The 13,316-nt window shown below is 51.2% G+C and overlaps 1 protein-coding gene across 1 annotated transcript in view; it reads right to left on the bottom strand.

Moving 5' to 3' along the window:
• Window positions 1–13,316, bottom strand: part of POLR1A (RNA polymerase I subunit A) — a 70,509-nt gene that overhangs the window by 17,311 nt on the left and 39,882 nt on the right. Inside the window, exons 15-21 of the mRNA XM_059405678.1 lie at window positions 10,715–10,864; window positions 9,338–9,521; window positions 6,785–6,867; window positions 6,510–6,668; window positions 4,811–4,909; window positions 3,611–3,763; window positions 2,257–2,339 (exon numbers count right to left, since the gene is read on the bottom strand). Coding sequence (XP_059261661.1) covers window positions 2,257–2,339; window positions 3,611–3,763; window positions 4,811–4,909; window positions 6,510–6,668; window positions 6,785–6,867; window positions 9,338–9,521; window positions 10,715–10,864 — 911 coding nt within the window. The remainder of the gene's footprint in view (window positions 1–2,256; window positions 2,340–3,610; window positions 3,764–4,810; window positions 4,910–6,509; window positions 6,669–6,784; window positions 6,868–9,337; window positions 9,522–10,714; window positions 10,865–13,316) is intronic.

The following is a 13,316-nucleotide window of genomic DNA, read 5'->3' as shown; positions in this document are numbered from 1 at the left end:
CAGCCGAGCCAGGCTCTCACATTCCATGTTCTGAGGTACGGCAGCTCCGGGACAGGGTCTGTGCTTCCTCATGGTTCTCTGGGAGGAGGAAGCTGCAGCCACGTGACTGAGAGCCTGGCTGCCACTCCTTGGCCCTGGCTCCAATGTCCAGCCCCAGCAGCTGGGACCGCTGCCTGCCTTTCACTGCCCTGCAGCGTAGCACTCCCCAAGGACCAGTATCTTTAGGTCCACAAGGCAGGTAAGGCAGGAGGGATCCCACCCTGTCCACTGCTTCCGCAGCATGGTTAGTCCAGAATTGGCCAGGGGAACAAAGGGGACATTGGGAACGAAATGCTGATGTGCTCACTGTAACCTGGCGCCCCTTTTCCAATGTTCTCAGCGGTCGGCCGTCTCCCTCAACCTCTCTCCCTGCTACCTGGTGCTGGCTGCTTAGCTTACTTCTGGTCATTCTGCCTCAGACTCTTCAGCCATCTTATCAGGAGGTTTTTCTAGTAATCACTGCTCCCCCAAGCTCCAAGCACAGACCTCAGTGTTAGTCACCACCATCTTCTTGGCACCCAGCACCAGGCCTGGCAAGGCTGGTGCTGAAAATGCCGGAGGGCAGGCTGTGCCCTCTGCTCCTTACCCCAGGGCTCCCGCTCTCTGTACCAGCTATGGCCCTGCAAGGCTGCAAGGCCTTGTCTTTAAAGGTCCACTAGATGCGGCTCCTTGAATATCCTGCTGCCGACAGCCCCTGCCACCCGTTTTCTCTCTCCTCTTTGTCCAACGTGCCCTGGTGCTATCACTCAGGCCTGCAGACTCAGCCAGGTCTGTCTGCCGCCCCCTGCCTCATCTTCCTGTGTTTCAGCCCATCGCTCTGTCTTTGCCCCACCTGCTTCTTCCTTTCCATCGCACTCTTGGGGGACAGCCTTCCGACGTCTGGCTGGGAGTCTCCACCACAGCCGAGCTGGCCCCCTCCAGTCCATCCTGTCTGAAGCACTGCATGTGACCTCTGCCCCAAGCCCCCACGGGCAGGTGGATCCTGGGGAGGCTCGTGCCCCTCCCCACAGTGGATGCCACCCTTCCGTTCCAAGAGGGATTCCATACATCCTCCTCCTTCCCCCACTGCATTTAATTGGCCTCAGGGACTCCTGCCTCACACAGGGATCCCCCAAACCCAGACTTACTAGATCATTTGTTTCTTAGCTTTTCCTACGTTACACATGTATTGTTGAGAGATTACAGAAATGGCAGGTGGGGTGTAAACCCTGCTTATGGAGGGAAGTGGCCACGTGATCCCTGCTCCTGAGAGGGGAGTTCACCCAGGTGCCCCGGCTTCCCACTGACCAGCCACACAGGGCTGCCCACCCCAAACCCGCCCTTCCCTTTCCTAGCCCAACCCTGTGGGCTGCAGCCTTGGGAGTCAAGGGGAAGGGGACCAAAGCATGGGATGCAGCGTTGGGGACTGTGGGACACAAAAGCAGGAGGATAGGGCTGGAGCACACAAGGAAACCTCTGAGGGTAGGATAAAGGAGCTCCGCCTCCTTGTGCGGCAGTCACCCAAGGTCCCGGAGAAAAAGACTTCACACCATGCCTGAGAGGCATGGGGATTTCTTGTTGCCATCTCCTCCATTTCCTACCACCACTTCTCCTCGCACAGGCTCTCTGGGCTCACGAAGAACCACAGCCAGAGCTTCCCCAGGCTGCACTCCAAGAGAAGGGAGGCTGGCACACAGGCATCTGCCATCCTGTTCCGCCGGCCACTCTGGAGTCAGGCCTTGTTCGGCTTCAAGCATCACTCCTTCCCACCTGCCCAATGGGCCAGTTAGAGTGGCTACTTACTCCCTTTCCTCCCACACAGGAGAGAAAACAAGCAGGTCTGGGCTGGGGAACCCCAATGTGACACCTGCATCTGGGGAGACAGTAACACTAACTACAGACTCACAGGCAAGGCCCCTGGGACCGGAACCCTCTCTGCACTGTCCCGGATGCTGAGCCCTCCCAGGGCAGACGACAAGCTCCTCACTGCTCCAGGCCTTTCCCCGGATCCACAACCTCCCCTGGGGAAGCGGGGGGTGGGGGCAGAATGACACACCTGCAGAACACAGGGACCTTCTGCATAAACCTCCAAGCTCATGCTCTATCGATCGGTTAGAAGGGGAAGAATGTCCACCCATGGTGGGGTCTTTAAAAAGTTTTTTCATCCAAAGGGACTGTAAGTGAACTATCAGTGACAACGCACAAGATGACAGAGGTGACAGAGTAGGGGCTTTTTACCTTTGGAGGTAGCCGGAGCGGCTGGTTTTCACAGCAGTGTCCACTAGCCCCTCTCGCCCAGCCATGCAGTGGAAGAAGAACTCCTGTGGGAGAGGCAGGGCCGGGCCCCAGAGGGGTAGTGAGGGCAGGGTGCTTCTGGAAGCAGCCATGTCCGAGCTCCCGCAGCCCCGGAGCTGATGGGCCCACCATTGCCCTCCCCCATGGTCACCTGTGTCTCCCCTTGCCTGAGAGTGGAAGGAAGGTGGAGTCTGGGTACAGGAGCCAGGAGCTCTCCCTGCACACATGCATTCCAGCCCTAGCCAGGCACCCTACTTTCCAAGTGGAAATGCTACCAGGGCCTCGTCACTCTTCCATGCAACCCACATCCCTGAATTCTCCCCACAGCGTCACTGGAGGTGCACGGTGCTTTCCAGACATTTTCACCTACCCAAGGGTGCAAAAAACACCCTTGCAGTAGTCATCAGCAAATGTAGAGATACACACATGCACAGAGACAGAAAACTCCAAACCATAACTTTATAAAACTATCCCATCCCTTGGATGCTTTATTCACCATCCCGTTCTGTTTTATTGCTCAAAGAAATGCCAGTCACTATCTGTTACGGTGATTTCATGATTCACTAGGGACTAGAGTTTAAGAAGTTCTGGTCTAGATCCTCTCTCCTCCATCCTCTGCCAGAAGCCATGGGTGATCACAGCCAATGTGGGATTGACAAGGAGCAGTCGGTGGCCTTGAAACCAAGGGCCGGTCCTGTTCACAACCTGGTCTTAGTTGTCTGACCTTAATGTACCAATCAAGGCACAAAAGGTACTAACATCCAGAAAGCCATTTCTGACAAATACGAGGAGAAAAGCTTTCTCTAATGGGAGAAGTCTGTTTTTGACCGAGAAAGAACAGGCATTTGCCACAGCTACTGGATTTTCCCACCGTGAAGGAGTCATGGGAGGAACCCCACGGTGGGGATTCGTGAAACCAATCTCTGTGATGTTCTCTTTGGCAACAGAGAGTACCCAGGTGAGGGGCATCCCCTTCTCTGGCTGCCTTCCAAGTACGTGAGAAATGGTTTTGAGAAGGGTATGGCAGGAAAAAGTGGAGCTGGGATTGGTCTGACTCATCTCTCCACTTCTTGGCAAACACTGAGCACTCACTATTGCCAGGTCCCGCGAAAGCTCGGGTGTTACAGTGGTGACTATACAGGGTCCTCGGGGGCCACACGGTCTAGTGAGTCAGCAACAAACGGCTCGACATTTATTACTCAATAGTCCTTGCTCAAGGTTGTTGGTAAAGGTCACGGGCCTCCTACCATTGAGCCTGGCAATGAGAAGAGACACGAGGAAAACCCAGAATACATACCGGAGGCTTGATGCCAGTGAGGAATCTGCCAGTGACGAAACCGCCGGCCCTGGGCGTGAACTCATAAGGCTCAAAGCAGGGCAGTGACTTGCCAGATGCCATTAAAGGGGGTCTCCGACCTTCCAATTCGATTTGGCCCAGCAGGCATGAGATCTGGAAGGAAGGAAGCCCAAAGCAAACTTGAGATCCACACATGTGTAAAGCTTTGTCCTAGCAAAGGAGGGAAGGCCTGCTCTGGAAGGAAGGCTGCGTGGAAATTGGTTTGTGAAGTCCATGCTGGATTTTCACACAAACCAGAGGAGCTCTTGTTTCAAGAAAAGAACTGTGTTTTTGTTTTGTTGACTGATCAAAATTTGACACGTCTGGGGTCACTTGTAAATGGTAGAAGAAGCCACATTTCAAAATCATCACGTTCTACCTGTAAGGGTCCCAAAGGCCCTAATAGAGAAACTGAGGTCTGCAAGAAAAAGGAATTTATTGTGATCCTTAAATTCTAAGGCCAAAAGGGAATAAAAGCACCTCTTAATATTCATGGGGGTGAGAGGACTTCACCTCAGTCAAGGGGGCTTCCTGATGGCATTCAGCCTTTTAAGCCCATTCCTTTATCGCTCTACACTCACCAAGGTCCTCAGGACTTTAAGAAGAACTATTAACATCTGTGAACACACAGCCACCTGAGGAGGTGACGGACCTCAGATCAGGGGTCAAGAAACCTCTAGGACAACGCCTATAATGTAATGATAAATGAAAAAAGCAGACCACGACAGGATCTCAGAGAGGACTGACCACACACGCGCACGCATCTGCCCTGGTGCTTGTTCATAACGTTGAGGTGTTAACAGGGGTTGCCTCCTGTACCAATTTCTGTATGCTTTTGTATTTTGTAGTACTTGTCCTGGTTTATATAGAATGTGGATCCTTTTAAAAAAAAATCGGAAAGAGGGGCGCCTGGGTGGCTCAGTGGGTTAAGCCTCTGCCTTTGGCTCAAGTCATGATTTCAGGGTCTTGGGATCGAGCCCTGCATCAGGCTCTCTGCTCAGCAGGGAGCCTGCTTTCCCTCTCTCTCTGCCTATTTGTGATCTCTGTCTGTCAAATAAATAAATAAAATCTTTAAAAAAAAAATCAGAAAGAAATCTGAAAATTGCCTCCTGCCATGACCCCACCCTTCTGGCAAAACAGCCAGCCGGCCTTTGCCCACACCTGCATGGTGTTCACAGTCGACCCTTTGGCTCCAGACTGCACCATCATCTGCAAATTGTTCTCTGGGAACTGTCTGTGCAGGCCAAATGGCATGCACGCCTGCAGAGGAAATAAACACAGCAAGTCAGTGACTTCACGCCTTTCTGAAACCCCAATGTAATCCCAAATCACAAGATAAACCCAGGATGCGAAAGCAATAAACTCAGACTATTTACCCAGAGATAAGTGTCGAGTCCCACTCAAGGTAAGAAGTCTCATTTGGCAACAATCCTTTTGCTAGAACCTCTGGAGAGAAGTCTAACGAGATGGCCCCACATGCTGCACTGTGCTGACCCCCTCCGCCAACAAGCCCAAGGCTCTTATCACGGGCCAATGGGGACAAAAAGGGAGAAGCAGAGGGGCCAGCATATGCAGTTTGTGATCCTATAAAACAGCGGGTTCAAGAGAAAACCTGAGGTGTATCCTTGTGAATCTGCCCAGCAGACATGGCCTCGATTCCCGCACCCCCCTGGCAGCGAGGACCAGTGTCCATGTCACACTCACATTTACCAACACGCTGCCCGAGCACCACACGGGAGCCTGGCCTTGGATCCAGGGCCCATAGACATGGGCAAAGCCCTCTATGTAGAGCTGGAGGAGCCGGTGGCAGGGCCTCCAAGTCTGTTTCAGCCTCTGCCTAGGGATACAGAGATCTGGACCAACACAGGAGATGTATGTGTTCGGGGGGGGCGGGGGGAAGAGGGGGCGTGGTGCGTGTGGTGGGAAGAGAGGAGCTGGAGGGACAAGAAACAATCTTGAGATGCTTCTGAGACAACGTCCCAGCATTCTCAGTCAAGCCCTGAAGCTGAGCCTCCTGGTTCTCTGAGAGGTGCTAGAAGGGCTCCTCTGAAGAAATCCTCTCAAGGACGACAAGAGGTCTCGTTCTTGGCAGTCTAAGGGATATCGAGAGCCGGTGAAGAGGCAAACACTGATTCTTGTCGAGCACTGGCCTTGCCTTCCCCCTCCTCTTCCGCAGCTCTGGGGCAGGAAAGTGCAGAGCCCAGGCTGTGGCCTTCGCCTGTCCAGGGACTTCCCTCTCCTTTCTCTGTTGCCCAAGACCTGGCTTGATGGAAAAAGCAGAAGGGGACTCCAGAGTACTTCCAGAGTGCTCCCACCGTGCCGAGAGTGTGGTGTAGATTAGCTCCTTAATCCTCTCAGCAACCCTGTGAGGTAGGTGCTCCTCATATCCCTACCTCCTGGTGAGTAAACAAAAGCACAGACTGGTTGTATCACTGGTTGTATCACTTGCCCAAAGTCACACAGCAAGTACATCGCCGAGCCAGGACTTGAACCCATACCTCCACCCCAGGCTCACCTATATAGCAAGCACCAGTGGTATTTTTGGTCCTCCATTTGGCTCCTCCACTAAATAGTGGCCCCAGAGGAATTATTTACTCCCCTTTGATGCAGTCACCCCCAAATCCAAACATTTGGAGAGAAAAAGTGCAAAGCATTCCCTCTCATCATTAACTGGTTAAGAGAACAAAGTCCTTGATTTTTCAAAACAATGAATTCTACACATCTCACCTCGCATCTCACCTAGTTAACTGTCAAACAGCCCAATTACTCCAGAGAGCCCCAAGTGAGAATCAAAATGTAATTTTTTTAAAAACCAGCATTCAAAATAGTGGCGATAAGTGCACACACTCGCTGGACTAACCTTGTTAATCTCATTGCTGTAATGGTTCACTTCCTCCTTGAACTTCAGATCAATCATGTTAAAATCCCTCTGGTCTTTGCCCAGATGGGCATCCTGCCATTTCCCTCGGACCTCATCACATGACGTAGCTTCTGGCAGGTTTAACGCAGCCCTGACAGCCTACAAGGAGAAAAGGCACAGGTCGGAGGCAGCAGCCAAGGGAGGAGGGCGTGGGTTTCGTTCCATGGGAGCCCCAACCCTCTACCGCAGGCCGTAGCCACCCAGGCCCTCCTCACCCGTGGCCCGCAGTGGGTGGACTCTTCAATGACCCTGTGTCTCTTTGCATCTGCCTTTGGCTTCACCAGAATGTCTTCCACGCCTGGGGAGTGAGACAGAAAAGCGTGGGTAGGACTGAAACCGACCTGTTGTAAGCTCAGTGAGGTCGCAGCATGGTGGGCACTGCCATGAACAAAGGCAGCATAGGGACAGCAATGGGGACACCGACCTCCCTAGTGAGGGCCTGTCACCAGCTGTGAAGTGCTTCCCACAGGCGGAGCATCCTAATTACCGTTTTACACATGACCAAACGAAGGCTCAGACTTCAACTACCTGCCTTGTGTTACGTGGGCAGTGAGTAAACCCACGGCCATGTCCCAAACCTGCGCTCTCGGCCAGCAGCTCTATGAGCACACACTGGATGAATGGGCTGGGGGTGAAGACGAGGTTTCAGGTGAAAAACTGGGAAGGAAGAGAGACAGGGAAGGAACAGTCTGGTTTTGATTCCCAGAAGTGACAAGTCACAGGGCACGCGGGCACAGGCACATACCTGAGCCTGGGTGACAGGGACCACCATGGCAGGGTCTGCCCCAAGACCCTGCAAATGTCATTGTAGTTAAACCTTCCTCCTGGCTCCAAAGGGCTGGGGAAGTCCTCACCTTGGGCAGGACATCCTTCTACTTCACCCTCCAATCAACTATTTCCGGTCTATATGTGTGAGTGCTGCTGGACTCTAGAACTTCCTCAGCCAAGATGTGCATGGGAAGAAAATCAATGGTGCACTGTTTAGAAGCTGAGCTAAAACATCTGAATTCCCAATGCCACATCCTGGAGGCCTGAGGGACTCTAAAGAACGTGTACAAGTAGGAAGGGAAAGAAACAGTCCCTTTGTGAGGAAGCTGTCATCACAGAAGTGGGTTCTTCCATGGGGTCGGCTCCCGGTCGCCTTGCTGTCACTTCACTGACCCCTGGCTGTAAAGGCTGAAGAAAAGGTGACTTCACTTGGCCGCCCATTCCCCAGAGCTGTGTCCAGTTTGGCCCTGCTCCCTTTCTCCATCTCGAGGTCTCGGGAAGGCCTTGGCACTCGAGGGCTGATTTTCCCTGCGCCACGTGCTAAGCAGAGCTGCAGGCAGGGCTGGGTTTGTTGGGTGTGGTCCTTTTCATGCTCTGGGTGTGGCAACTTCCTCAACTTCTCATTTTTAAAATAGTTTGTTCAAGGGCCCTCTTCCCAATAAAGTGAAAACCAGGAGACAGCCCAAATGTTTAATTATAGGAACTGGTTAAATAAACTGTGGTACCAGTACACCACTAGAATAATCCATAGCTGAGCATGTAGGCTTATATTAGGATATTTACAAAAGAACATTTATAAATATATTCCATAATGGGGAGGAAAAGATCACCAAACTGTGTAGGGTAGGATCTCACTTTTTCCTCAATGTGTTTATACTGGCAGGTCTAGAAAGACAACAACAGATCAAGAGAATGGTCATCTCTGATGACTGAATGCTGGGGGACTTTCAACTGCTCTCTGGTCTGTACTTATTTTTCTTTCTCCACAGTTTACCTATATCCTGTAATTAGCAGGCCCCACTGCATCGAGTGCACGAGCTCCAGCTGAAGCAGGCCCAGGGGCCTCCCGGGGGGGACTTCCACCATGTCCACACACACATAAGTCTGCAAAGCGGAGTCCTACTCCCACTACTACGGTATTATGAACCTGACAACTCCAGCACTCGCTGTGGCTCGAGCTTGACATGCCGCAGGTCCCCTGCTCCTCCCAGAACACCACAGAAAGGCTCAGAAAGTAACAGCACACTTGCCATCTTTCTCAAGGCCAACTTGCTAAAATGGTGTGGCTCAGGCACCTGGGTGGCTCAGTTGGTTGGGTGACTGCCTTTGGCTCAGGGGTGACTGCCTTCGGCTCAGGTCATGATCCCAGACTCCTGGGATTGAGTCCCTCATTGGGCTCCCTGCTCCATGGAGAGTCTGCTTCTCCCTCTGACCTTCTCCCCTCTCATGCTCTCTCTCTTTCTCTCTCAACTAAATAAATAAAATCTTTAAAAAATAAAATAAAATAAAATCGTGTATGCTCATTTCCAGGAGAGAATGTAGCTCCTCTGCCTAGGTTAGGATTGTCCCAACAGGTCTACCCCAACATGGTGTTTCTGACGGTGCTGACGCCCCTGCGATGTGGGGAGGTGTAGGCAGTTCTGACAATAGGGAAGGCCCTTTGTGGAGCACAGAGTGCCCAGGGCATTCTGGAAACACACTCGCAGGAGAGAATGGAGATGGGTTTGAGTGTGAAAAATCAGTCTCAGGGACAGAAAACTATAGAGGCTGGGGTGGAGAATGGAATGGGGACTGAGGAGCCGGAAGAAACACTGGGTGGGGGAAGGGCGGAAAGCACGGGAAAGGACCAGGTCTGTGACATGGTGGTGGCAACCAAGAGAGGACATGGTTATAGGAGCCTGTCCCTCCCCTGGAAGCTGCTAGTAGAGTCAGGGAGACATCCTGATGGCCATGCGGGCCAGGAGAGAGGGGAGCCCCAGGGCCACTTGCCGAGCACTCACCCAAGGTGAAACCTCTGTAGAGCTGCAGGTAGGCAGTGAAGAGGCGGGCCAGGCAGGTGAGAACCTTGCCGCTGGTCTCCCCACCATAGATCTCATAGCAGCAGTGGACCAGGCCATAGGCGGAGCTCCCGTAGTGCGCCTTGTCCAGCACCCCACACAGCAGCTCCCCTTCTCTGATGATCACCTGTGGAGGGGACAACCACCAGTGCTGGAACAGAGGAGACCCCTCTTGTGTGAGCCACCCCCTCCTTTTCCTGTGTTTTATTAACCTTATTGTGTACGTCCCTCCACAGTAACCTGCCACAGGTTATTGATGGAAAGGAAGATGCAGGGAGTGATGAATCACTAAATTCTACTCCTGAAACCAATATTACACTATACTAACTAGAATTTAAACAAAAACACAAACAAAAGAGAAATATGTAGCTTATAAGTGGAACTAATATATTTTTCCTAAATAAAGGAGAGGAGGACATAAAGACCCATATTTTTCAATTATGTTTGCTAGGGACTATTACCAGCACCCCTCCCCTCCGGACATTTTGCTTGTTTTCCTGTCCCCCTGCAGCACAATCCCACCCATACTGACTGGAGGTCAAGTACCCTTTCCAAGGACCTTATGACTAGAAATGAGAGCATCTGGAGTATAAACTCCATGAGCACAACCTTGGCCTAGGTTCTTCCTCCCCTTGGACTCTACAAGTAAGAACAGCATAAGCCTCTATCTGTCAAATAAAATAAACAAATCTTTAAACAAAACAAAACAAAAAACCAACATAAGCTTTCTAATATCTTCTCAGGCATTTGCACTTTCCAAAGTTGGGTTAAAGCATCAGAAGCTAATTAAAGGAAGGACTGCTAGCCGCATAATGTAGCACACATTAAGCCCTTGATCTCTAAAGGGAAAGAAAAGCGGCAGCTTCAGTTCTAAATGGAATGTCTACTACTTCCTGTGACAAAGCACTTGTGAGCTGGGGACTTAAGGTTGGAAGTCTTTAGTGTGGGGCCACTATCTGGCTGGCTTGCAGGAGCCCTGTTTCCCGAGGGCTGGAGCCGGAAGTTGTGCAACCTCACAGCAGATCCGTGAACTTGAGCTACTCAGGGGTCTCAAAGGAAAACATGGGTTCTGCATTTGCAAGTTCTGCAGAATTGAGTCCAGAGGCCTTCTGCTTCCCAAGTGGTTGGAAGGTTTATATGGAGGTTTAAATACCACCAATCAACTCTGACCCTTTCTAAAACCAAAAGTGACACCCATTTGGGCACAACTACCTCTCTTGAAAGCCATGACCTGAGTCTCCCTTTCTCCGTCTCTGTTTTATATCCATTTGTCTAAACCTGAGAGTAGATGTCTCCAACCGCACAGCTAGGCAGCCACACCTGGGACTCGCACATGGAGTCAGGGTTAAAGCCAGGAACAGGCCGAGGGGGCTCCTGTACCCAGGCTTTGCCACTGATCTTCGCCTTTCCCGATAAGCTCAGTGGGATGTGGTCTTCTGGGATTATGTTTATGAGCAGTGTTGACACAACCTGGAAAGAAAAGAAAGATGCTGCTGATTGTGGGGAGAAAAGGGGAGTTCCCTTTTAGGACAACCTGGCCCTGTTCATCCCCCGAAGCCAAACAACTCCATTCTGATGATCTGTAGATAGAGCAAGAAAACCACACATTTCCACCTCTGTGGGACAAGCTGATCTCAATTGTTCTCCACTTACATGCCGTAAGAGGGGGCTTAGGAACAGAAACAGATATACACCATTAAGAATTTCACTGGCACTCTTATTTCCTGAAATAAATTCTTTTTTGAGAGAGAGAAGCAGATCCCCTGGCTAAGCAGGGAGTCCCACTCAGGGCTCGATCCCAGGACCTGGAGATCATGACCTGAGCTGAAGGCAGATGCTTAACTGACTGAGCCACCCAGGTGCCCCTCCTAAAATAATCTTTAAAGTGAACAATCTTCTAGAACTGAAGATGAAGTCCCTGAATAGACCTAAAGGACAGAAAAGAAAAAAGTAAACTGCTGTGGGGTCACAGTAGAGAAAGATTTGAGTATGTAGTAAAAAAGTAAAAGCAATGACAGCAGGGTTGAGAGATGGTGGGGGTCACAGCGCTGTCCTCTGCCAGAGGTCAGCCCCAACATGATGTCAGTTCCAGGACTGAGGCAAAGGTTGAAGAACACTCTTCAGAGGCATCCTTATTTCATCTTCAGGCCACATCAAAACAGATGAGTCACCAAAATTATGGTCAATAACACCCTCCCACAGAAGAGCTTTGACTTTCCAGTGGGTGCAAAGGAAGGAAGGAAGGGAGAGCTCTCCCTCTGAAGGGCTTCACACATGAGGCCTGGATAATCTGACTGAGAAGCTTCAGAGATGAGAGGATGTTCCAGAGTCTCTGGTCTACCACTGACTGGTCACGTACCGAGGGGCAAAATGACTGTGCTCTTCGGGTTAGCACCGCTCATTTGCAGGGGAGATGAAATCCACCTGTTCTTTCAGCAATGCTCTACTGAGTGCTTACAATGGGCCCCGTGCTGGGAAGCGTCACGAATGAATCAGTCTGCCTTCACTGGAACCTTCCTTCCCAAAGGGGACTGTCCTTGGAGGAAAACAAAACAGGGAAGGAGAACCCCAAGGAGAGCAAGGGGGAAAGGGGAAGGAGTATTCAGGATTTTCAGTAAGACAGGCAGGGAAGGCCCCGCCAACAAGGTGGTGAGGAAGCAAACCATGCAGAGATCAGACCATGCATTTCAGGCGGGAGGCTTTTAGTCTGAGTGAGAAGGAAAGCTATTCGGGAGGTTCTGATCACAGGAGTGACATGCTCTGATTTTACTTTTAACAGGCCCACCTGTTCCAAATACATTCATGGTCTAGACACTGAGGCTACGTAAATTTCTCAGAGAATAAGCCTGCTGAGTGACACTGACAAGAAGGACCAGGACTTCAGAAGCGGTTATTAAAGCTGAGTGAGGAAGGAGCACCATGGGATAGTCTCCACGTGAGGAACACCACAGGATCCACTGGTTACATGACGGGCAACCTGACGGCTCCCACCCAATTAGGATTTACAGAACTAACACCAGAAATAAAGTCATTCAACAGGGATTAATCATGGATACTGAGAGACTGGGGAGTCTTTCCTTCCTTTGCCCCAGCTGGGTGCATCACGGTTGCCACCCACTCAATAAGTGGCTGCTAACTGGAGGTTGGGGGGGCGATTTCTGAAGCAGCTGCTCCACTGAGAACCCAGGTGGGGGCAGCTGTGCCTGGGTATAACCATGACTCCAGAGAGGGGCAAAAGCACACATTCCCAAAGATGTAGCAGGCAAGGTGCAAAGAGGCCAGGGCAACAGGCATGCGGGCTAAGGAGGAGCTGGGAGCCATCAGCAGGCATCAGTAAATAACTATTTGTACACCTGCACCAGGCCCCACAGAGTGGCGTCTTTATGTATCATCCTTAAAGAAAGCAGACAACACTCTGCCTCAACGGAAGATGACCGGTAGGGCCATAACCGCACTCTCCAGAAAGCTAGCACTGCCAGACAAGGGAGAGGAAGTAAAACAGGAGGGTGAGGCTTCCCTGTGAGGCTGACCACAAGCTGCACCTCAACTAAATCACCACAGCATGGACTGGCAGGCTGGGCACAGTCAGGATAGGAAGCAAGCACACATAGCCAACCATCAGAGGACAAGGAAATACGACCCGCCATCTTGTCTATAAAAACAAGAACGCAGAAGAAGCAAAGCACTTGACAAATTCCAACAACCTTTCATGATAAAAACACGCAGCAGAATAGGAATAGAAGGGAATGGTATTGACCTGAAAAGAAGGCACTTATGAAAACCCATAGTTAATATACTCGGTGGTTGGGTCACCTGGGTGGCTCAGTCAGTTAAGCATCCAATTCTTGATTTCAGCCCAGGTCATGATCTCCCAGTTGTGGGATCCAGCCCCAGGTCAGGTTCCATGCTCAGTGGGGAATCT

This window comes from Mustela nigripes, chromosome 7 (genome assembly GCF_022355385.1).
Source record: "Mustela nigripes isolate SB6536 chromosome 7, MUSNIG.SB6536, whole genome shotgun sequence".
Classification (NCBI taxonomy): domain Eukaryota; kingdom Metazoa; phylum Chordata; class Mammalia; order Carnivora; family Mustelidae; genus Mustela; species Mustela nigripes.
Note: the sequence above shows the minus strand (reverse complement) of the source record. Positions and strands in the feature narration are given on the sequence as shown.